At 46.7% G+C, this 25,517-nt stretch overlaps 1 protein-coding gene across 3 annotated transcripts in view; it reads right to left on the bottom strand.

Moving 5' to 3' along the window:
- Positions 1–21,977, bottom strand: part of LOC110210085 (lysosomal dipeptide transporter MFSD1) — a 46,428-nt gene extending 24,451 nt beyond the window's left edge. For 2 of the 3 annotated variants that reach the window (XM_020988868.2, XM_020988869.2), the window contains exons 1-13: positions 21,711–21,975; positions 21,040–21,092; positions 18,768–18,880; positions 17,833–17,875; positions 17,317–17,384; positions 13,880–13,988; positions 8,071–8,173; positions 6,855–6,953; positions 6,310–6,421; positions 4,869–4,925; positions 4,320–4,476; positions 2,529–2,626; positions 168–280 (exon numbers count right to left, since the gene is read on the bottom strand). In XM_020988868.2, the coding sequence (XP_020844527.1) occupies positions 168–280; positions 2,529–2,626; positions 4,320–4,476; positions 4,869–4,925; positions 6,310–6,421; positions 6,855–6,953; positions 8,071–8,173; positions 13,880–13,988; positions 17,317–17,384; positions 17,833–17,875; positions 18,768–18,880; positions 21,040–21,092; positions 21,711–21,915 (1,330 nt within the window). In that variant the 5' untranslated portion in view covers positions 21,916–21,975. Of the gene's footprint in view, positions 1–167; positions 281–2,528; positions 2,627–4,319; positions 4,477–4,868; positions 4,926–6,309; positions 6,422–6,854; positions 6,954–8,070; positions 8,174–13,879; positions 13,989–17,316; positions 17,385–17,832; positions 17,876–18,767; positions 18,881–21,039; positions 21,093–21,710 lie in introns of all 3 variants that reach the window. The other variant, XM_020988867.2, reaches the window with a different exon arrangement.
- Positions 21,978–25,517: the final 3,540 nt, after the last annotated feature.

Here is a 25,517-nt window from a genome sequence, read left to right as displayed (position 1 = left end):
CCACCCTGCCTAAGGTGCATTTTCCACCGCATCCTACTGGAGCCCACAAATCTCAACACATCTATTGGATAACTTCCTAGGGTTTGGCCTCAGGGACAAACGAAACCTTCCTCTGCCCATCAGGAGACCAAAAAAGACTCCAAAAATACTTGTTATCAAGTACTTACCAGAAACACAGGCAATGAAGAATACTTCCAAAAAGAAATACCCCCAAAGATCCAATACTTCCCCAGCAACTATGGACATTATGGCCAGGCCAAGATTCTGGATCGACTGCATGCTAAGAAACAAAAATTCACATGTGTAAGTTTTCCACCCAGACGCTTCAAAATTATTATTTACGTGCAAAACCGCCAACATGGACATTTGTTAACACAATAAATAAAGTTTAAGTAGCCTGATGATCAACAGTAAACTATTTCCACCTATCCCCTCAGCATGGGGAGTCCACCACAGAAGGCCTTCCTTTGGGACTCCTGACATTCTGTGGCTCCCAGGCAATCTCTGGGCCACTCAGTGGTTTGTCATCCCGAGCCTGGGCTATGTGACCAGTTCATCTCGCGTAAAGCCCCCTCTGACAGAATGGCTCCTCCGCAAGCCCAGCCGTCCACTTTCTCCACCTCGCCAGGCGGCACTGAGACTCTCCATCATGTCAGCTTCCTTTCACGCGCTGCTGTCCCCATCAGGATGTAAGCTCCTTGAGGGCAGGCGCTGCGTTCGTGTGTCCGCCATTCCCAGAGCTGAGCATCCTCCCTGGCGCCCCACAAACACCTCACAAATGCTTGCTGCCCAACTGGATGACTTCTGGGACACGGCCAGCAGCCTTTTCAGTCACCTACAGCTGCAAGGCTTAATGCAGATCACGGACTGTCTGAGTGAAGGAGAGTAAAGAATGGCAGCTTTCAATGCACTGCGAGGTTTCCCAACGAGTCTGTGGCCAAAGGGTTAATGAGGAAAGCCTGAGAATGGCCCTCACATCACCTGCTCCCTTCTCCCTGGAGCATGTCTGCTGCAGGCCCCTCAAACAATTCAACACCACTACTGACAGCAACATAGAAGTTCAAGGGAACCACGCCGCACAACAGGAAAACTAACCCAGAAAACATGTGGCCCGAGGCCTCGGCTTGGCACCCAAGCTCTGCTCTGGACACCCACCTTGTGTGCGTGTATGTCCGTGTCTGTGTGTCTGTGTCTCTGTGTGTGTGTATGTGTGTGTGTGTGTGTGTGTGTGTGTGTGTGTGTGTGTGTGTGTGTGTGCGTGTGTGTGTGTGTGTGTGTCTTCTGCACCTGGCCTGACGACTCCAGGAAGGAAGGCCCTAGGGTGAAAGAGGGAGTGCAGGATGGGCCCTGCTCCTCAGGGAAGTGTGGAGGCAGAGGCACGCTCTAACCATGAAGAGAGGGCAGCCAGGCCACCTCTGCTACTTCCTCAGGGTGTTGGCATGTAACATGCTGGCATGTAAAGAGGCACTTACACAGTCACCATTCAAACGTATATTGCAATGAAATGGACTACTTTTAAAAATATCTTTTTAACTGACACTTTTGTCACAATACAGTAAGACCTCTGCAGTTCACAATCCTGTGTAGCCAGGTTTTAAGGAGAGCTGTGGGTTAGTAAGGGGCAGCTAGGTGGTAGAGTAGACAAAGCACTGGGCTTGGAATCAGGGAGACCTCAGTTGTGTGACCTCGGACAAGTCACTTAACCCCTCTTTGCCTCAGTTCCTCATCATAAAATGGGGACACACTGGAGAAGGAAATGGCAAACCACTCCAGCGGCCTTGCCAAGAAACCCCATGGACAAGTCCATGGGCTCAGGAGGAGTCGACGTGACTGAACAAATAAACGACAATGGGTGAATAACATTTTTAAGGTATTTTCCAAGAATTACACATTCAGAAATATTTCTATTTCTCACTTTCTTAATCAGAGTATACTGACCACAATTTCATTTTTTCTTAGATGTCTCAGGATTGTCATCAAGGACATCGGCTACCGAGACACGCGTAAAGATGGGGGGCCAAAGGCGTGATACTGACGCCAAGGACTGGTTCTGGGCCTGCTTTCTGGAAGGCTGCAGGTTCTTGCCCCTGACATGAAAGTACAGTGAGGCAGATGCCACATGGGATCTTCAGAAGAGAGTCATCCCTCCGACTCTATCATCCAACTGGCCTCATCCCATCAGCTCCACCAAAATGGCGGGCAAGCAGCCAGTGAACGAGAGACGCACTCGGGAGCCCCAGGCACCGCCGCGGAGACGCCCTGCCTTGGAAAGCACATAGAGAGGTCCTGATCGACTTCCCTGACCCAGAGCTGGCCATTCCTCCTGTCCAGGGACATGGCTTCTCGTAGCATGTTGGGGTTGCACCAGCCACAGCCACGCGTGGTTGGGGATTTGGGTGGCAAGAGACGGTTTGCTTCCTACCAGCCAGACATCTGAGTCATGAACCATCCAAGGACCCGCATCACAAACTGCGTACAGCAGCGGGCCCCAGAGAACCCCGACGTGGCTCTGTGCTATGGATACTTACAAGCCGTACGCCGTCCCCAGCTGATGCTCTGGAACAACAAAAGCCACCATTGGCCACAATGCACAGGCAAGGAGGGAATAGGAGATTCCAAGGAGACACTGTGGGAAACAGCAACAGAAAAAGAGCCTTTAAACCCAGACGTTCAGAAACAGGCTTCTGCTTCTCTCTGCGGCATCTTCCAAGCCAGAAAAGACAAGACTAAAAGCCAGCTGACGTTTCAAAATTCACATTATAAAGAAGCCACGTGCGCATAATCTGAGACCGAGACCACATCTGTATGAAAAAGCATGTGAGAACATATCGTAAAGACCTGTCACCCTCTTCAGCCCAGAAGTGGTGGTTTAGCTCACTGTCAGTAACACAGGAATTGTGAATTCCTAGCAGCGTGATGGATTTCCTCTGACATCCACACAGCTTCCCCCTTCGGCACCACCAAAGGGGCTGACCGAGGGCTGGAGGCAAGCCTACTGCTAAGCAACTGAGCGTGCTGACTGGGTCTATGTGGAGGCTGGAGCTACCTATGAATTACCAGCACCAGGCTCTAAGCAAGTGATTAAGAAAAGACAGTCACCTCAGGTCTCCTCCACAAGCACAAAGACTGAAGCTAAGAACGGAGTCGTTCTTTCATCTAAATAAGACTCTTATTTTCAACCTGAAGCAAAATTTAAAGTAGCTCTCACTGAGTGGAGGCCCATATAGAAGACCTGGTATTAACTATACTACTGCCTTAACATTTCAGAATCCAACGCTTCAGCCTCCTTGCTCTAAAAACACCGGGATCCACATAAAAGCCCCACCTCAAAGTCAAAGAGATCGTTTGGACCCACTGATAACAAATGACAGAACAGACAATTTAATGCTCTTTTGAGTTGCATCCCATGACTTTTACCACTTCTCACAAGGCAAAGATATAGGCCTATGAAAGGTTAAAATGCTGTTTCCCCTCCACTTCACTACAGCTAATAACAATGATGGTGGTGGTGGTGGTGGTGGTGGTGGTGGTGGTGGCTAACATTCATGGAGTGCTTGTTATGTGCCAGGCACTGTGCTATGTGCTTAACACTTAGGAACTCATCTGATCTTCACGACAACCAGGAGAGGTAAGTGCTATTACTATTTCCATTTGGGCAGATGAGGAAACTGCAGCAGACACAGGTAAATGACCTGCCCACAGTGAGACATCCAGCAAGTTACCAGATGTGAACTCAGGTCTTCCTGACTCCAGGCCCAGCACTGTGTTCACTGAGCCATCTGGCTGCTCAGGATTATTCTTTGGAACATATCCTTAACTGGGTAGACAAATATAAAAGAAAATTTCACATTTCGATATAATAAATTTTACACGAAGCAAAAAGGAACCTGATGGGCATTTATGAAGACCCCATGTGCCAGACATTGTGCCAGGCACTGCAGTTACCAAGACTAGGAAAAGTGGAGGAGGAGGAGGAGGAGCTCATGACAAAGCTTCTCTTGTCTCTTAGTTAAGCACGAGGTGAAGTCCTGAGCTGACAGGGAATGGACAGAGTGGGAGACGTGAGAAGATGGGCGAAAAGCCTTCGTGGGGAGTCTGCTCATCCACAGAGAAGAGGAAAAGGACTGTGGGCTGTGGGGAGCCCTCTGCAGAGACCAGATCACACAGAAAGGAAACCAAGTATTCATCCCTCAGCTGAAATCACTGCTCACACAGACACTGCTGAGCAGGCCCTTCTACAGCCAGTCCATCTCGCTCTGACCCAGTTATAAAGGTTCCTACAGAAATCAGAAAGCATCACCCCAGGGCTCACACTTTACCATGGCGATCCACGGATTCCAGAAGGTAAATGCCAGCATTACGTGGGAAGCCATGGTGGCCACGACTGCACACAGAACCCAGAAGATGTTTCGGCCTGCTTTGTCCACCATCAGCCCAAAGATGGGAGACAGAGGAGCGGAGAGGACGTACACGATACTAACACAACAGGAGAGAGGGTGGAAGAAAATACAATATACCTAATGAATCAAAGGCAATAGAAACACTTCTCACCCTAAGCCAAACAAAGCACATCTCCACTTTACCTGCTCTGAAATCAACCACAGGCACACGTCAGAAGTTCCTCGGCAACCCCCAAGCCCACCAAACAGACAGTGCATGCACGCACTCACACACACCTCTCCCCAGGGCTGCGAGGCTCTGCAGGTGGCCCCAGGGACAGCTGGATCACCTCAGTCCTCACTACTACTGGGTGTCATACACTATTCAGCCTAAAAAAGCAATAAATGCTCTCATGTTTTTTCACACTGTTCTTGCACACCCTATAACCACCAACATTAGCACTAACAGATGTCTGATTGATTCAATACCTGTTAATTGCACTTGCTTCTTCTGTGGATACTTTAAATTTCCCCATAAAGAAGACCCTAAAATTGAAAGGAGTTGGGAAAGAGAAATAGAAAACAGCATTTTTTAGAAAAGGCTTCATTTGTCAAAAAAGTCAGACTAGAATAATAACAAGTTTTCTATGTGATGACACTTGAGGTTGAGGCAGAGGGGCACCCAAGGGGTGCCAATGGCCAGCGCTGCCCCTTCCCACCTCCCGCTGGGTTGGGCCAACAAGTCACTCGCCTTGCTTGGCTTCAGGGCCTCACACCAAGGCCTTTCCCAGCTCCTTCCATCTCAAACTCCATGAGCCTGTGCTCCTAAACTGGCTTAAAATGAGGCTGTCTTCAGAGCCTACTGAATATGAATTCTGAAATCTATAGGCTAAACTTGGGTGACACCTAATTATCTGAATTAAACAAACTCCGATTAATTCCCTGACCACTTCTGAAACATTAGTTGTAAATTTTCAAAAAAGAAGAATTTAACATTCAAATGACTGCACTAATTGGGTTCTCTACTTCATAATGACATCAACCTTTGTAGGAAATTATTTTAAACCATAATGTAAATGCAATAGTCACAAGTTCAAAAGTTGCTCTGTTCTGGTAGATGAGGATGTGAGAGAAACTTAGGAAGACCAGACAGGACGAAGAAGCTGCAGCTCTGGTCAAACAAATGTCCAGCCAGGCCAGCCCATCTTCCCTGCTCCCAGCCCGGCTGAAAGTGCCGTCAACTCCAAGTTTTTCACAGCATTTTTCCCTGGGATTCACTTTGGAACTCACCCCCTCCTGACCCATCAAAGTCATTGGTGAGACCATTTAATGGGAAAGGGTTGTTACAAGGGTGGAGAACCTGCAGCCCTGAGGCCACATGTGGCCTTCCAGATCCTCAAATGCGGCCTTCTAACTGAATCCAAATTTACAGAATTTGTTTTGTAAAATTCGGATTCAGTCCAAAGGCCGCACTTAAGGATTTTGAAGGCCACAGGCTCCCCACCTGTTAGAAGCTGCCTGGAGCAGGAAGGGGGGGCATTCTGGCTCATCTTTGCATTTCTAGAACACTGGACAAAGTAGGCCCGTGACAATAAGGTGTTTAATTTAATTAATGCTGAATGTGGCAGTCTTCCTAGCTACAGAAGTGACATACAAAGTCTGAAGTTAAGATTTAAACAGAATCAATTATGCCAGTCACTGTCACAAAGGGTTTTCTCAAAATTACCTGCAAACACTAACCCAAGGCTAACAAAATCATTTACACATCAAACAGGTACTTGCATTTTTTTTTATCTTCACTTTTTTCCACAAGCTAAGTGTATAACCCACATCTAAGAATGCAAGATTTCCCATGGAAGTATTGTGTGTGTCCAATCCAAGAGCACAAACCGAGGGCCTGGCGCTCCCACGAGGGGGCCAACATGCTTACTTGCCAAGTCCAATAAAAGGGAACACGGCCACATAGTAACACGCACAAATCACAAATATAAGCCACAGGGATAAGGAGAAGTCCTTCATGTCTGTCAATTTGATAACTTCCCCTGGAGGAACAAGAATAAGGATAATGAGTTTTCTTCTACCATTAGGATTTTACTTCTTTCATAATTTAGCTGAGTTTCACATGAAGTTAAATCATCTCTGAGCCCAAGTAAATTACTAACAGAATATGGTGGAATGATTCAAATGCATATAGGCAGCCTGAGAAGCTGAAATGTTCAAGTGAGGTTATCCCCTTTGCAATAATTTTTTTTACAAATATTCTATTTCTAAAAAACACAAAGCTTAATAAATAATGTTTTAAATCAGGTTTGAAAGAAAAACATCAATGTTTAAATTTAGACAACAGGAAATAAATTTTGGAAGTGAAAACCAAAAATCCATCATTTATTAAGCCCCCAATTTGGGCAGTCCACTCAGCAGCCTCCCCCAAAAAATCTCCATTGATAATCTCCAAATACAGAGTTCACGGCTTACCAGTCTTTCCCTGTTCTTTATGAAGGATTCGCTCAGCTCTCCAGTCCAAGTAGCCAAGAATCAACGCACAGATGAGTGAAAAGATACATGTTACACCCCCTGAAATAAAAGCCAAGAATTTAAATCTGCAGACTAGATTGTCAAGTACCTAAAAGCAGGGCTAGACTTTCATAAAGGAAACCCCGGGCTTTGAGGGAATCACTACTAACCATCCTTCCAACAGGAAGCTCCCCATCATTCTAGAAGGGTCTGAACAGCCAAACTGAAGGAGCTAGGGAAGCCCCACTAGATCTGGGGCTGTAGCCTGCTAAAGACTAGCAGGCTTCACCAGGTAAGCGTCAGGCTCAACCCCTTCACCTTTAATGATGACTGATAATGTGAGTAAAAGCAAAGCAAGCCAAGCCATCCTTCACTGCCTTTCTCTGGTCACCTCTGAACTCGCCTCTCCAGCCCAGCTGCCCCACTAGGAGTCCTCACTACACTGAGGAAACACCTCCAGCCAGCCCGGACCTGCCTTCTACCTCCAATCAAAATGCCCATTTCCTGAGCACAGTGGGGAGAGCTAGGGACTGAAGTAAAGGAATGAATGAGGGTCAACTGTCCCCAAGAGCTTTGCTAGGCCCCAAAGCATCTCCAACTGGTAATCTACATGGGAGAGCGAGATGGTTTTTAGAGGTTTAAGGTCAGAATAACATCCAAGCTTTGCCTGCCTCCTTAGAATAACTCCTCTTAGCAAATCTTTTAGCAGGTTTAATTTAAAGCATCAGTATGGCTGTCCACTCCAGTACTTCCCTTCACTGCCAAAAAACCTGCACCATTTGGGGCTGGAGAAAACAGTTACCCTCTGGGGAGAGAGCACAGTCAGTCTGCTGTGTCAGCCTACTGGAAAGTGAAAGTCACTGATCCCCAAAGAAAGTACTTTGCTGTATACACCCCCTCCCCCATGTTATGACCCCAACCATCTCTGGGACACCTGAAACTGATGGAAGGACATACTGGAATGCCCATCCCTTACTTCTCAGAAGCCCCTCAAGTGAGACAAAGCCAGGATTACGAGTTCCACTGTGCAGATGAGGAAACACAGGTCAGAGAGCTGGCCAACTTCTCTCTAGTCATACGGTGAGGAAGTGGCAGGAGCAGCGTAGACCTTGTATGTTCTCATGTCCCCAACGGCACCCCCTCTGCTACGTTCTTGAAGTGACAAAGATTCACTAACCAATCATAAGTGTGATGCCAAGTGTCGTGTGACCAGAGTAACCAAGCAAGCCTTCAACCCTGGAATACAGCCATCCCATAACATTCAGATTTACTGTACTCCCCTAAAAGATGAAAAGAAGCACATTGGAGTCTTCAGTCATACTAGCCTTTAAAAATACAGAAGAGGAAACGGGAGCAAATTAAGGTTCTGCTAAACCATAAAAGCAGTGATGAATATTTCTGATTTCTCTTCCAAGCACACTTTGGAGGGGTAAGTTTGGGGAGGATTAAAAATAAAAGAAACACACTTCATTCTAGGTCTTTTTAAAGGTTATTGAGAAAAACGCCCCCCTGGCCTGCCCCGATAATAGAAACTAGCAAATGACAAATGTTTGTACTGCATCAAAGTGGAAATATTCACACAAGGGGATTAAAGCAAACAAACAGCAAGTGTCCAATGATTCTGCTGCTGATGCTAAAACCCAATGTGCTCACTGAACAAAGAGCTACAAGTCAGCCTCATCTTAGAGAAAAAGTGCCTATGCCCAATGAAGTCGGGTCTCCTCTTACAAATGGTTAAGCTGCAAAATGGGCTGGAACAGAAAAATGACAGGAAGCCCTCCCCTCCAGGCTAAGAGGGGTTTCCAGGGACATTATGTGACTAGCACTCTGTCTGCATCCCTCGGAAAAGCCACATTATAATGGGCTGCTGCTAGTTTGCATTCACCAAATAATTATGACTAAATACAATAATGTTTCTCGGGGCCATTGTTTCTGAAGGAATGAAAGAAATGCATTACAAAAGAAGCCATCCTATTAAAAAGCTTATCTTTGTCGACTCATTGGGATGAAAAAATTAAGATGTAAGCATGGCAGCAGCGAGAGCCTGCTGCAAAGTGATATTGCTGCCTGTGTGAAATGTGTGCACTATGACTCTTCCACAAATCCTCCTTCAATAAAGCTGCCTGAGACTGGAAGCTCCCAAGGACAAGAACAAAGCCAGCCTCCCTCAATTTCGACCCCATGCTATGAATGCCACGACAGAAACTACTGCTCTTGCCCCCAGTCAAAGAACGCATTCGAGGGGTCTACAATGAAGGGCAGCTCACGGTGCCAAAACAAGCTTTGAGCCTGTCCTTTCTTTTTTAAAGACTGGGTCCCCCCTCTCGGTGAGGCAGGGGTGCCACCCAGGCCCAGGCCATGCCACCATTTCCCACCTGCGCTAACCCACCCTCTCCCAGGGGTCCACCACAGACATTAATGTCAAACTTGGCACAGACACCCAATCAGCTTATCCCATTCCAGCTCGGAACTCCCAGCTCGAGCAATCCCCCAGCCTCAGCCACAGCCCCCGCTTCTGAACACACGTCCCCTCTCCTCCCACTTGTCCACACATTGCACTACATGTTATCAATCATTAACAATAACCACGTCTTCAGACACACATGAAACAGGAGGATTAGCCAGGCCAGCTGGACAACAGACACTATTCTCAAGAGCCTCCAAATAACCAGGAGCCCAACAAGAGACATGTTTGGCAAGGGGGGTGGGGGGAAGGGGAAGGGGGTCCTCATGTTTTCTGAAGGGGAATCTACAAAGGGGCTCAGGGCACAGACACTGAGAAAACTGCTTCTATGCTTTAGAGGTTACTTGCTTTGTCTGTGTTCCTGCCTGAGGCAGTTGCCAAACAGGTCTTAGAAACACAAGCTGGTCTCTCTGGGAGAAGAGAAAACAAGAGGGTCCCCAGAATGGCCCTGCCCTCAACTCTGGAGAGGCTGGGCAGGACAGAGCAGTCACACTGGAAGAGGACACAGAGAAAAGGATTCCAAGGAAAGAGAAAGTCACTTAGTCCTTACAGCTGGGAGGGCAAAAGAACAACCCTAACGCAGAACAGAGAAGGACCCCTGGGCCAGGAGCATCCACTCAAATGCGGGCTAGGAAGAGGGGAGGGAAAGGTCACCAAACCCTGCCCAAGGACCCAGCCAGGGCCACAGGCCACGGAGTTCTAAAAGGTTAATTTATCTCTCTGCCTTCTTGTAGTTTTATTTTACTAAATATTTCAGGCAGGTGTTAGACACCTCTGCTCTGCACTGAGCTGGACAAAGAAATGAGATTCTTCATAGAGAGGAAGCAGTGAGACACCCACAAGAATTTACCTCCCTCCAAAAACACACACACACACACACACACACGCGCGCGCACACATGTGTGTGCACACCCCACTGTGTTCCGAAACACTGCTTGGAGAGAGGCCGCTCTGGGGCACAGAGGGCCCTGTTGTCGTTCACTCATTTCAGCCATGTCCAACTCTTCGTGACCCCATCTGAGGTTTTCTTGGCAAAGATATTGGAGCGGTTTGCCGTGTCCTTCTCCAGCTCATTTTACAGATGAGTAAACTGAGGCAAACAGAGGTAAGGTGACTCGCTCAAGGTCACATAGCTGGTTAAGTGTCTGAGGCTAGATCTGAACTCATGTCTTCCTGACTCCAGGCCTAGCATCCTACCCACTGAGCCACCTCGCTGCCCGCTACAGAAGACCCTGTGCCTGACTTAATGCAGGGATACCCTCTTCCAAGAGAGCACAAAAAAGGTGTTAGAGTCTGCCAAGACTCTGCAAAACCAATGCCCATTTCTACTGAAATAAGGACATTAGGGCAGATTCAGGAAGAAAAAGAAAAAGCAGCCAGGAAAACACCTGTGCTCTGTGTAGCCACTGTGTTTCCTAGCCAGGACTTTCTGTCTCAGGGCTTCTCTGGGCCTGCTTCCTCATCTATAAAATAGGAGCTCATCTCCATGATTTCCAAGGTCTCTTCCTCCTTGGGCTGCAGGCCACAACTTCCTAAAAAGAAAGGCTTGGGGAGCTAGCTGGAGGCCTGTGAGGAGGCTTCTGAGATGTTTGTGTCAGGACACAAGAAGGAATTTGGTTTTGTTTCTGCTTTTTCTATAAATATTATGAAGCTCGTGATTGGGAAGAAAATTGGTACTCTTAAACTTAAACCTTAAAGGAAAAGAGGAAAAGGTCCCAATAAAATTACAAAACTATGGAAAAAGTAAGTGTGATGTAAAAGGCACCAACAATTAAAGAGAAAACAACACACTCTCAAACTTGGCCGAGGGCCCAGAGCTCTGGAGGCCCGGCCCACCTGGGGGATCCCTCCTCTAAGCTGTGGTTTCCACAGCCAGAGGAGGAGGAGGTAGGACCGGGGGGGGGGGGCGCCTCCAACGTCCCGGCCAGCTCCCAGTGCAGAGGCCTAGGGAATAGTTCCTCCAAGAGCAGAGGAAGAGTCACAAGGACCCGAAGCTGAACGAGGAAGGATGCTCTCCAAGACGCTCCACAAGTGGTCAGCCAGTGAGAGGCAGCCCGAGGCCAGGCCACTGCTGGTCACTCCAAGGTTCCTCACATCACTCTTCAACTGGACTCTCTGCAATGCCACCTGGCGCCTGCCGCTCAGCCCTGAGGGGCTGAGCAGAATGAGGCTGGACCCTCCTCCAGGGGAACTCTTTCTACTACCAGAAGGCAGGAGACAGGGCCTCAAGGCCATTCTCTTCCAGGCTGCCCCCTGCTGGTACATGTTGAGTAATTCCCCCATGGCATCATCTCAAGGCCACCATTTTTATCCTGCCGCCCTCCCTGGATGCTAGGGATTTATCCATGCTCTTCTTAAACTGTGGCCCCCAGAACTGCACCTAATAACCAGGGCAGGGCCCCAAAGGACCATCACCTCCCTAGGCTTGGACACGAGGCTGCTCATGAAGCCATCAATTACTCTGGCCTCTTGGTGACTACATCAAACTGCTGAATGTGAAGGTGATTTTTTTTTAACCCAAGCATAAAAGACTTTAGATTTAACTCTTAAATTTCATATTATTAGACCAGGTCCCAGAGTCAAGCCCAACAAGATCTTTTGGGAACCTGACTACCATGTTACTACTACTTTTGTGCCACCTACAAATCCGACAAGCCCCTCTCCTGCCACTATCTCAGTAACAGATAATAATGTCAAATAGCACACTCCATTGGTACAGAAATCTATCTTACTCTACAGGAAAGTAGGAAGGGAGGGGATAAGAAAAGGAAGGGGAGGGGGAAACAGAAGAGGGGAGAGAGCAGTCAAAAGCAAAATACGTTTGAGGAGGGACAGGATGAAAGGAGAAAAAGAACAGAATAAATGGGGGGAGAGGAAGCATAGGATGAAGGAACATAAAGTTAGCAATAGTAACTGTGAAAAAATTTTTGAAGCAAATTTCTCTGATGAAGGCCTCATTCTCAAACATATAGAGAACTGAGTCAAATTTATGAAAGAGCCATTCCCCAACTGAGAAATGATCAAAAGATATGAACAGTTTTCAGATAAAGTAATTAAAGCTATCTATAGCCATATGAAAAAAATGCTCTAAGTCACTATTAATTGGAGAAATGCAAATTAAAACAATTCTGAGGTACTACCTCATGCCTATTAGACTAATAGGACAGCAAAGGAAAATGACAAATGTTGGAAGGGATGTGGGGAAAAATGAGACATTAATATACTGTTGGTGGAACTGTGAACTGATCCAACCATTCCGTAAAGCAATTTGGAACTATGCCCAAAGCATACCCTTTGACCCAGCCATACCACTACTAGGTCTGTATCCCAAAAGAGAAAAAACAAAAAGGAAAAGAACCTATATGTACAAAAATATTTATAGCAGCTCATTTCTGGGGGTAAAGAATGAGAAATTGAGGGGAAGTCCATCAATTAAACAAGTTGAGGTGGGTGATTAGGATGGCATACAACTGTACTCCAAGAAATGATGAGCACGATGTTCTCAGAAAAACCCGGAAAGATGAAGCAAAGTGAAATGTCCTGTGCACAAAATAACAGCAGTATTGTAAGACGATTAACTGTGAATAACCTAGCTATTCTCAGCCATACAATGATCCAAGACAACTCGGAAGGACTTAGGATGACAAATGCTATCCAACCCCAGACAAAGAACTGATGGTGTCTGAATACAGAATGACGTATTTTTTTTACTTTCTTTATTTTTCTTGAGTTGGTTTTTTTTGGTCTATGTTTTCTTTCACAATATGACTATTATGGATATGTTTTGCATGGCTACATATAACCTATATCAAACTGCTTGCTTTCTCAATGGGGGAGGTTGGGGGGGCAGAGTTGGGGAGGGAGGAAGAGAAAGAATTTGGAACTCAAAGTTTTACAAACGAATGTTGCAAATTGCTTTTATGTGTAACTGGGGAAAAACAAAATACTAAATAAAAGCTGAACAATTAAATTAAATGCTTAAAAACAGTTAAGAAAAATTTAATAAATTACCACAAAAATAGAGAACTTCTCATCCAAAAGATTAGACAATTAAGTCAGAAATGTCACCAGGGGAATTCCTGTACCAAGCATGATGACCTGGAAGGTCCCTCCAACACTGCATGGCTTCATATTGCACAATGTTTTATATATGTGAAAAATGGTGAAACATTACAGCAAGTAACTACTTAAAATACTGCAGAATTTCTAGAGAAATTTCTCATAAGCCAAATGTTAATAGCTTCATATGTGTGTTTGTGTAGATAACACTTAACAAACAAAACAAAAATTAAAAATTTATTAATGATTTACTAGCTTTATTGAAACACACTCACTCTCTCTCTCTCTCTCTCTCTCACACACCGTGTTATCTATAAAACCCTAAATAAGAACAGAAGATAATAAAACTACTTCTTTACTGCCTAGTCTACTTGAGCAACACAGCCTAATCAGAGCAAAAAGTGTGTGAAATACTGTCGCCATCGAAACATTCAATAGATCGGAAGTGTATTGTCCTACTCACAATTCTAGCCATGCTAAGTTGGAGTCCAAATACCAGGTTTAATTCTTTGCCCTTAAACCAACTCACAGCATAGGTATTTTGTGCAACTGCTAAGGACTCCCCACCAATCCTAAAAAAAGAAAACGAAAATCAATCATTCAATTCAACATTTATCATGTGCCAACTCTATTGCAATGCATCTTGTAAAGTATTAGGAATACAAAGACGAATGGGGCAGGTAAAAACGAGGCTAAGGTAAATGTCCACTTACACTGGCCACAAATCACAACCTAAGTGCATTAGAAACATCCTGACAGGCGCAGGAGTGATGTGAGGAGGAAAGAGTAATAGGGTTGATCTCAAAGAAGATTTCTTAGAACAGAAAGATTTCCAAAGGGCAGAGATGTAACAGAAGATAATTTCGAGCAGGGCTACCAGTGCTGCAGAGACAAGAAGACAGGAAACAAGACTGGGGGACAGCTGAAAGGGCAGCATGCAGGCCAGCAGCAGTGGGGTCAACTCAAAGAGACAGGCTCTGCAGAGGGGCACAGATCTACTCAGAAAAGCATGATGACCAAACATCATCTATGTTGTGCTGTATTTTTATTTATTTTGTTAAACACTTCCCAATTACACTTTCATCTAGTTCTGCCCTGGGGAGTTCTGCTGGCCCAGTTCAACACCTCTGTGATAGAGAATCACTTATAAAAGCCAGGCTGAGGAATATATATGTCTTTTGATAAGCAACAGGGACCTAATGATGATTCTTCAGCAGAAAAATGATGAGACCTGTGCACTGGAAGATTACTTTGGCAGATGTGTGAAGGATGAATTGAAGGAGAGGCTGGGAACAGAACACTTAGGAGGCACTGTGATAGTCCAGGGTAATGAAGGAGGAGGAGGACCAAAACCAGAAGTACTGACCCAGAAAGAGAGACGGGAAACAGCGACGCGGACCAAGGAAAGCAGGACAGCAAACTGCTCCTCCAACACTCGAGGTGATCTCCCTCTCTTTCTACTCCAGCTCCTCAATGACTCCATCGTCCCTCCCAGGTCTTCCTCCAGGCCTTCACGTCTCTCATTCCCTCTCTCCAGTCTTTCCTTTCTGTCCTTTCGCCATTACCAGTCCCAAAGCCCTGCTCCACCAACGCGCTCTTCCTGGGCCTGCAGATCTGTCCCCCAAAGCCAGGGCTACCAGAAAGTTGAAGTCACCTGGCTTTGCAGCACTGAAGTGTTCCTGCTGTTAATGGACTGACTTTCTGCAATGCACATATATTCCATGATACCTACCAAAGTAATCTCCTTAGTACACAGAACAGCCAGCTCATTCTTCAGCTCAATCACCTTCACTGGTCTTTGCCACCTCTGGCCAGACCCTTAAATGTTCTTCTCTCTCCTCCTCTCCACGTCACTCCTTCTCTCTTCCCTTCTGTTTTCTTTCTTGTTCTGAGGCCAAACACAGTGGCTCCCATGGGCACTGTCTGGTCTCCCCTAACGCACTGCTGGCACCTGAATCCCTATAAGTTAGCCTAGGAAATCACACACGTCCAGCTAGCAGACATTGTTGTTACGGGCACAGGCAATCAGCAACATTCTTGGCGATCTATTTATCTTATACTCAGTCCTTCATGCCACACTGCACCAATGACTGACCTCAGCTATCCAACATGAGGTCTCTCTAGCACCTGAGAGGCTAGTAACAAATGTGGCCCAAGGTTAGAACACACCCCTCTACCCAGGGGTTCATCAGCAAACCTTCTGTGTCAGTGAATCTGTTCTCTCCCCAAATTCTACAGCTTCAGGGAAGAACAGATCAACTCCTCATCACAAAAAAGTAGGGGACCCTATATGTTGCCCCAACATTTCCAAATTCAATTAAATGTACTCCCTGCCTGTGCTACCTTAAGCAGGTCACTTCTCACCACTGGGCCTCAGTTTTCTCGTCTGTGAAATGAGTATGGACTAAATGACCTCTGAAGTCTCATCCAACCCCACCCTAACTTCCTCCTCATGATGAACCGCCATTTCCTTTAAATTTCTCCCCCCGACACATTCCCTCCACTATCATTTCACTCCCTCACCTAATCTTAGAACTGTTCTGGTCACTTATCGTCTGTCTCATTTGTACACCTGGCCTAGCAAAGGCACAGAAAGGCCACGGGCCACCCTCCTCCATCCCTTCATCTTACTCCATCCCCACCCCCTCGACATCTTCTGGCTCAATCAGCTACTGAGCCACGCGCTGCCCCATGAACCAGTGCTCAAGGCCAGGCCCCCTCCTCAGGGGAAGCCTTTCCTAATGCTCCCTCCATGTGGAACAGCGTGCTTACCCCCATTTTTTTTGTATTTCCTTATGTGTGCACGTGTTTCAGAGAAGCAGCTGAGCAGGTCAGTGTGGTGCTGGGAGTCGGGAAGCCCTGAGTCTAAATGCTACCCTCACCCACTAGCTCTGGGGTCCTGGGCTGGTCCCTCTCTGTGTATCACGCAATGCTCTACGAAGCCACAGACAAGATGGCACACTGGTGAAGAGAACTCCCACACACCGTTTCCCATGCTGGCAAAATCCTCTTCTTTACATGCGGACAGGTGGCGTATCTGCAGCAAAATATAAGCTCCTTGGGGGCAGGTCCTGTTCCGTTTTTTTGTCTGTGTACGTCTGAACAGGGCTTTGCACATGGTAGGTGCCTAGCGGGTATTGAACCCTCCTCCTCCCACCTCTCTGCCAGTGCTGGGTACACGCAGGCTTTTAAAAATGCAAACGCAGGGGAAGCTAGGTGGCACAGTGGATAGAGCACTGGCCCTGGAGTCAGGAGGACCTGAGTTCAAATCTGGCCACAGATCAAACACTTGAAATTTACTAGCTGTGTGACCCTGGGCAAGTCACTTAACCCCAACTGCCTAAAAATGAATGAATGAATGAATGAATGAATGAATGAATGAATGAATGAAATAAATAATAAAATAAATGAATGAATGAATGAATAAAATAAAATAAAAGTGCAAACTCAACTAATCCCTCCAATGATCTTGGAATATAGAGACCTCCAATCCGTAGGATGGAGCCCTTTACCAAATACCCCTGCATGTGAATCCCAGTGAACGACCAGGCTATAATCAAATGGACTGGGCTTCCAAATAAGGCTTAATACCTTCCTGCCTCATGACAGTACAATAAAATCTCTAGCAGGAAGAGATGGCTAACTGCAACCAGGGCAGGGGCAACAACTCCAAGATTTTCTTTATGTTCACACTCCATATCATAAGCAGTCACAGCAATACTTCACCTATTCTTTAAGAAAAAAGGGGCGGGGATTTACAGGGGTCGTGTTGGTCTTCAAGACCTTCTTGGTGGGTAAGTTTATGTGCTTTATATAATTCAAAGAAAATAAACGGACAAATGTAAAAAGGGAAAGTTATAATTAGCCACTAAGGAATAAATGAAATGCTCTTTAACTTACCCAAATACAAATCTCCCCAACTGCATCAGCCAAAAAGCATTGACCAGGGCACCCATGGCAAAAATGACCTGTAATGCAAACATTCCTTAGCGATCCACGAACACGCACAGGTGCCCACCCGCAGCACACAGAGTGAAGAAATGCCCCCGCCTCTACAGGACCACAAGTGTCTATCACAACCATCTTAGCAGCCAAGTCCTAGGAAACTCCCCAAGGCAGAGAGTCGAAGCAGCCTGCCAGACTCACATGGCTGGTGTCAAAGGCAAACCTGACCAGAAACCCAGCCCGTGGCCAGGCCCTGCTGACCCAAAGGAAATGGACTGCGATAACTCAAACAGCAAAATACCAGACTGACCCCCCAGTCTGAAGGCAGATTTGACAGATACAGAACTCGGCTCAACTACTTCAGGGCCTGTACCCACACCTCACATCTAGCTAGGTATAAGAGTATTCACGATATTCTAAAAATTCATTGATTCAGGCAAGAATTCCAAAGCCTCACCAAGTCCTCCTTACCTGTCCAATACAAACCATGAGGCTAAATATAATGGAGCCCCACCTAGAAAGAAAGAGTTCAGAACAAATTACTATAATCCAATAACCAAGATGTCTATAAAATTCAATTCAATTTTCACTGCTGACAATCTTCCCACTCTCTCGAAGAAACACCAGTGATTTTAAATACTTAAAAATTTCTCCAGAAAATTCCAAAGGATTCAAGAACAGCAAATTTTAATTTAATTCACCTTAACTTCTTAAATAAAATGATGAAAATTGAAAAAGTTTCCACTGACCAGTACCACACACACTGCAACATATGTGTAGTAATAACAGTGGTAGGCTTGTTAACCAAGTAACCCCAAAACTCTGTAACAGTCACACAACCTTTGATGACATTGAAATATCACGTTATGTCGACCTTTGGCTCTAACTTACAGCCAGTGCTGGCTTATCCAGTCTCTTCATCAACACAAATAAAATGCAAAAATATGGGTTAAAAGAAATCTGTTAAGTGGCATCAACCTTCCCCCCATATTTTGTCCAGATCTAAAAACTGGCAAAACTGGTTGACTGGAATTTCATGCTCTCTCCTTCCCTCGCTCATCTTCTGATAGAAATGTAATAATGACTACTCAAGAAAAAGCAAATGTAGAAGGAAAAAGGCAGCCACCCCCCTAGACAAAGTACACACCACGTAATCTGTTCACTAAGTGAGTAAGGATAACTCCTCAGCAGCAATGTCTTCTGCAAGTATAAAAGTGAGCATTAACTTACCTTCAACCACTTTAGGAAACAAACAGTAAAGACTCAGAACCCACTCCAGAGAAACACAATGAAACCATAAACCGACCAGTTCTGAATACAGCCCTGATGACTCTTCAGAAAAGCCTGAATCGCATCAATCACCACTGTGACAGGCTATTAACCTCTTCGGCCAGCGTGCTACTCACCGGATTCCAAACACTCGATCTATCAGAAAGCCACCAAAGAAACAAAGAATGACATTGGGCCAAGAGTACCAGGAGTACAGAAGCATGAAGGTCACAGTGTGTATCTGCATATCCTAGACAGAAAAGATGTAAAAAATCATCATCAGTTACACTGTAGGCTACAGCTTGGCCACAAACAGGTCATGACCATCTCACTTTTCTGCATAGAGAAACATCTCCCACAGTGTTCCAGCCACAAGTGAAGAGGTTCATCCTCTCCTAAAGGCCCAGACCATGGATCTTTCCCTATACAAAAGTCAAATTTCCATGAAAAATATAAATAATCTGGGAAAAAGCAGAAAAACAATCATTTTACTCCATTTAAACTTGCAAGAGACAAATAGTGAATGAAGTATTCAAATGTGTCAGGAAAATTACAAATGAGCAGCAAAATTATGACAAATATAAAGATATGATAGGAAATTAAATAGCCCAGTGGTTAAAGCACTGAGTTCAAATGCTGCCTGAGACATTGACTAGTTGAGTGACCCTGAGCAAGTCACTTATTCTTTCAGCCTCAGTTTCCTGATCTGCAAAATGAGGCTATTAATAGAACCTATTTCACAAGGTTGTTGTGAGAATTAAATCAGACATACATACACATACACACACATACATACATGTTTACACATATATATACATACACACACATGTGTGTACAGTTATCCCTTCCACATCACAGGAGTTAGGGGCGCAGTGTCCCCACAATCTAGAAAATCCACATGAAATGTTTTGCTTCTTCCATTTGTACCAGAAAGGAAGCCTGAATTATTATGGTATTAAAAGATAAAATATGTTAATATTATACAATACTATACATATATTTTACGCTTTTCTGAGTTTCTAAACTTTTTCTGCGTCATCTCCTGGACTTTGTGCGCTGTCTGCGGCTTCCACAACACTCCCCAAAAATTCCCATTTAATTTCTTATGCCAACCTGTGATATAGTGAAACCGTGATGGGGAAAGTCATGACGTGGAAGGGGTCCCTGTGTACACTATAAAGCTTTTTACAAACCTTGAAGCAATATATAAACACCAGCTATTATTACACAAACACAGAACAAAAGAGGTTTTTAAGTAGTGCATTCAGTTAGAATTTCATAATTTGCCATATATCTGTTCCAATGCAACTTCTAACCTCAAAGCAATTACCTACCAAAAACCTCTGGCATAGGTATTTGTAAAAAATGCCATGCCTCCATCCTTCTTCCCCATCAGCCCCTCAAAGAAAATCTCCACAAGGATTCTCCACTGGCCAAGGAAGACCCCACACACACTCTCAAAGTTCTCCAAATCAAACGTGGTCAATGGAAAAGAACATTTGATCAGAAGACCCAGGTCTGGCTTCAAATTCCAGCTCAGTCACTAAGTTCTCTGGCCTCTGGGTCTCTTCGTCTTGAAATCAGTCTCTGTTAAGTCAGTCCAGATCCATCAATTACAGATTTTATGATCCTAAGTAGGGACTAATAAATTTCACCTGAAGAGTGAAAACCAGTCCCTACCTGTGGCCAATGCATGAGTCACTCATGGATTTTAATATGTTGATAAACGTGGACACCAGCACCCATCATAACTCGGACAACAGCAAACCGCAGCATCTGCAGACCAAAGGATTTCAGGAGCATCCTCCACATTTTTTCTCAGGCTGCCCGAAATCCTTCGGCATGCCCGTGGGCCATAAGCAGGCTGCACAGGCCTGTGCTATGCTGCGCTCCCCTCCCACCCCACTCACCCTTAAGGCAGAGACGACACAAATACGGAAGGCTGCTCTGCTCTCCATTCTCTGACTCCCTTGTATTAACACAGACAGGGTCTTTCTACTGAAACACACTCAAACCAGTCTCACCTTTAATACAACAGAAAAACCATCCATCCCAGTCTCCTCTCCACAAACAGGGTTAAGTGGCTTTTAGATAAAATCAAGAGACAGCTTGTGGTTTGATCTGACAAGTACTACCAACATTTCAAATCAGTTTAACTCTTCACATGACTTCTTAGGGGATAATGGGGATTCTTTAAGACATGTTATAAATCAGAGAATGTATCTGTAAACCTGATTTTCGTTCTCTGAGGGCTCCAGAACAGCTTGGGACTCCCAACCTCCACACACCTTTACCTCTCTTTGATTTGAGGACTACAAAAGCAAACTAACCTCAACTGTCACTGTGGAAGGCACACATAAGAGTTATGAGGGTCTCCAAGGGAAGGAGAAAGGTGAGAATGGGGCTTACCTCCTGAATCTGGATCTGGAGAGCAGCGGGATTGTCATAGCAGAAATAGCTGCCTAGAGAGAACAGAAGCCCAGCTGAACGCGCGATACACAGAGTCTCGGTTTACACGCCCTGGAAGGGCTCAGCTCTCAGGCATGGGAGTCTGCGCCACGGACCGGCGCCCAGGCTGGAAGGACAGGCCGGGTGGGCCGTGCACAGGCGGAGGCGGCGGCGAAGAGACGCTCAGGGAGGCGACTGACGGCCGAGCCGCCCCTTCCATCCCCCGGCGCCCCAGGCCCAGCCGGGGGCCTCGGGGACCCCGAGCGGCCCCGCGTTCTCCTTCCCCTCGTCTGGGAGTCTCTCCACCCCCGAGTCTCCATCCACGGCCCCCTTCGGGGTCTATCCTGACCCCCAGGACCCCCTCCTCGCCCACGCCGGGGTGCATCCCCACCAGCACCCGCAGACCCCCGGTCCTCGCCAGGCCCCCGCCCCCTCCCCGTCTCGACCCCGGGCACCTTCTGACGGGGCTCTCGCCCCCTTCCCCTTCTCGCCCTGCCAGAGGACGCAGAACGGGGCCCCGGTCGGAGGTGCCACGAAGCCGCCCCCCCCCCAGCTGGCCAGGCCCCGCCTCGACGCCCCGGAGTCCCCGGGCAGGCAGGGAAGGGCCCCGGCTCCCCTCCCCGGCCACTCACCGAAGCCCAGCAAGCACATGAAGGCCAGCGCCACTATCCGGTGCGCCAGGTGGGCCGGGTCGCAGAGCGCGGACAGCGGGGAGGCCCCGGCCCCGGACACCGACTCGGCCTCGGACTGCGCTCCGGTCCCGGCCCCAGGCCCGGGCTCCGAGAGCTCCGGCTCCGCCGCCAGCAGAGCTCGCTCCCCATCGCCCTCCTTCGCCATGGCACAGCCGCTGCAGCTGCCGTCGCCTCCTGTCACATGACGCCTCGCCGGCAGGCCGGGTTCGATCACGTGCCCAAGTCTCTCACGTGAGCCTGAGCGCCGGAGAGGAGGAGTCCCGTGTGGGGGCGGGGCGGGGAGGTGGCGCTGCGCCACAGCGCCCCCTGGAGCCCTGCGGAAGCGCCGCAGCTGCCCTGGGGACCAGCCTTTTGGGTGACTGACAAGTCATGTGTCTGGGCCTCAGTTTCTTCCCCTGTAAAACTCGATCGATTTTTCCATCGATTATTCGTTTATTGTTTATTTGCTTAACGTTTAAATCAATAAGCATTCATTGAGCACCTGCTGTGTGGCAATACCTAAAAAGGGAAAAGATGGTCCCTGCCCTCAAGGAGCTTACAGTCTAATGGTGGATAAAAGGACACAAATATGTAGGAAGGAGCTCTAGACAGGATACATGGGAGACAATTAACAGAAGCGGGGGGGGGGGGCCAGAATGAGGAGGGGCTGGCTTAGGGAGCCCTGACCCGGCGGTCAGGGGCCAGCCTGGCGTCCAGTTCTCTGACCAGTCCCATTTCCTCTCCGGGCCACGGTCTTCGTGCCTGGAGTCAGAGGAGCCAGACTCGATGCCCAGCACTACCACTTACTCCCCATGTGACCTTGAAGGAAAGATTTGAACCAGATGTCCTCAGATGCCCCCTCCAATTCTAGACCTATGCCTAGAATAATAATAACATCATTTATAAGGGGTTAACATTTGCAAATATCATCTCATTGGACTTACACAACAAAGTAGGTGCTGTTATTATCACTGTTTTACAGATGAGGAAACCAAGGCAGAGAGAAGTTAAATGACTTGCCCAAGGTCATACAGCTAGTGGCTGAGGCAGGATTAACCTTTGGCTCTTCTAGATTCCAAGACCAATTCTAATTCCAGTGCTCTATCCTCTTCGCTATCCAGCTGCCTGTGACCGGTCATCCGTTTACTCTATCACACTCGCATCAAGTAATTATGATGTGGTGACATACCTGGCGTGGACTCAGGAGAGACCCAGGTTTCAGTGTAGGTTTCACCAAGGTGCTGGCACACAGTAGGCACTTAATAAATGCTTCTTGACTTGACCTGATGCCTTTACTATTTGTAATCATTCATTTAGCTCCCCTGAGGCTCCATTTTCACCATTTACTATCAGTAAAAATGCTTTGCCAGTCTTCGGAAGACTATTAGACATGTCAGCTATTGGGACCCAATAGTTCTATTTCAGATTCATGGCCTTGTTAATGATGCCACGACCCAGGTGGAAATGAAAGAGGCCTTCTGGCCATGCGGCCAAGATCCAATATTTGGCATCTCTGGCTGCAAACAGTTAACTTTCTGTTCTTCATTCGTTTTGACTTCTGGATACTTGGACTTACCAACCAGCTGCCCTCTCAACTCATTAGGGGCGAATTCATTTTGCTCTCAATGAAGTCATGTTTTAAGTCTGGGCTGTTTAAAAGCTGGCCCTGGCAGACCTCTCTTGTCTTAAATTGAGCTGCTCTTCGAAGGCTTACAGTTACTTGTCAGCCCTTCCCAGAAATCTGTGATTCCCTGCCAGGCACTCTCCCATCATCGCTCATCATGGCCTCCTCACTCAGCTCTGCCGGCAGCCTTGTTTCATGGCTGCCCTCCAGGTAATCAGTTCGTACAAACTGCTGTCGGGAATCCCAGTCTTGGCAGGCACAGCTTGGCCAGACAATGAGGATGGCAGTTATACTGGGGAATCGTTGAAGGTCAAAATGGCATTAGCCCTGATCTTGTCTTGCCACAAAAATCTGCGATCAAAGACTCCAATCACAGGAGGCTGTGTATAAACACAAAGTGTGGGCAAACCTAGAGGTTTGAAAAGGGATCTTGCAAGGACTGGAAGAAAGGAGAGGAGAAAGACGGAGGAAGAAGCAAGAGGAATATGGAAGCTTCTCCAGCTCCACGCAATGGACCAGCATTGAGGGTTTTCCTTTCCCCTGTGGAACACTTGTATCCACTCTGTCCAGATATTCCGTTTTGTTACTACACCCAGTGAAAAACGACTGTACTCCCAATAGGGGCACCATTCCCTCCCCTTCACTGGTGCTCAGCCCTTCCAAAATGGTGGCAGTAGCTGCAGATACCTGGAGACCCAGCACAGCCAGAAAACAGACTGCTAAGAGAGAGCAGCTTTTCTAGTCCTCTGAGGGGCATTTACTCACCCACTGTGCCCTGCTCCAATACGGTGCATGCTAACAGTAGCGTCAAAGGCCCAGGAGCTAGACTGGATTCCCATTCCTACTTTTACAACCAATAAGATTTTATTTTTAGAGACTGTGTTGGCTATAGAGTCATAACTGGGTTTTTCTTTGGTTGATTTAAGCAACACAAACTATATCTTGGACAAATGGCCCTAAGCACACTGTCCTAGGGGTGGGGAAGAAGGGGCAGGTTCCAGGAAGGGAAGAGATCGCCCTATCCTTCTATCTGGTATTTTCCTGGTTTAGATGATTACGTTTACTAAGTAGATGCTGATTTCTAGCATGTTTATATATTGAAGGACTGAAAGTGCTGTCAGTTCCCTGTAAAACCCAGCCCTGGTGCAAAGCTCGGATCACCACACCCTAGTTATGATTCCAGCTGAATAGGAAACATTCCATCTGTAAAGGCAGTAGTTTATCACCATCATCATCATCATCATTATTACTGTTTGCTGAACGTGTTTATTGAACACAATTTTCCATTTGCTCCTATACAGACACATTCCGTCAGCAGTGTAGGCGTCTACAAATTAAGAGGGGGAAAAGGGGACTATGAGACGAAGATGAAGCTTAAAGAAGACTGCGGGCTAGTATTCTTTCAAAGCGTCTCTGAGGAGAGTTAGTAGAGTGATGAAATCAAGGCTGAAGCTCAAAGCTCCGAGCAGAGGAGAAAGCAGAGCCTCCTTGGGAGGCAGGTCCCAGACATCACCCAGCCCAGGCACGGGCTCTGCTGCAGAGGTCTCAGCTCTTGGGAGACTCCCTTCTGCCGTGTTTTCTTTCTTTTCAGGCACTCATGTAGAGACCTTCAAAAACATTAGCTTTGCTTTTGTTGAAAGCAGATTATAAAGACGAGACCTTCAAAGTGAGGCCGAGGAATGTAGCGAGAGGGCCAATGTGTGGTCTTGGCTGCATTCCATCCTCGGATAGGCAGGCAGCTTCTCCTGGCTCCAGTGTGAACTTGAAAGTGAGAAGTTTTGATCTTACGCTTGAACACAGAAGTTTCACATCTTTATTGAGGTTAAAGCATCTTGGCTCTCCAAGTGTGTTAAGTTTACAGAAAACACTGTCATCTCCCAGGCTGATTTTTTCATGGTTTTTCTGTGATGACTGCACCAACTCCTTGAACCCTTCTGGGCCTCAGTTTCCTCATCTGCAAAATGAGATAGCCAGTCTGGGTGACTGCTAAGGTCCCTTCACTGCTCCAGCGTTCTATGACCCTATACGTTGTGCCAACCTCTAAAAATGCCACAGAGGTATCCACATTCCAAGAATCAGGAAAAAAGAGATTGACAGCAGTCACTTTCTTGATGTGGAAACACAGGTGTGGAGATAAGCCAGCA

This window comes from Phascolarctos cinereus, unplaced genomic scaffold (assembly GCF_003287225.1).
Source record: "Phascolarctos cinereus isolate Bilbo 61053 unplaced genomic scaffold, phaCin_HiC Scaffold_7;HRSCAF=346, whole genome shotgun sequence".
Classification (NCBI taxonomy): Eukaryota; Metazoa; Chordata; class Mammalia; order Diprotodontia; family Phascolarctidae; genus Phascolarctos; species Phascolarctos cinereus.
The sequence above is the reverse complement of the archived record's forward strand: the minus strand, read 5'-3'. Positions and strand labels throughout refer to the sequence as shown.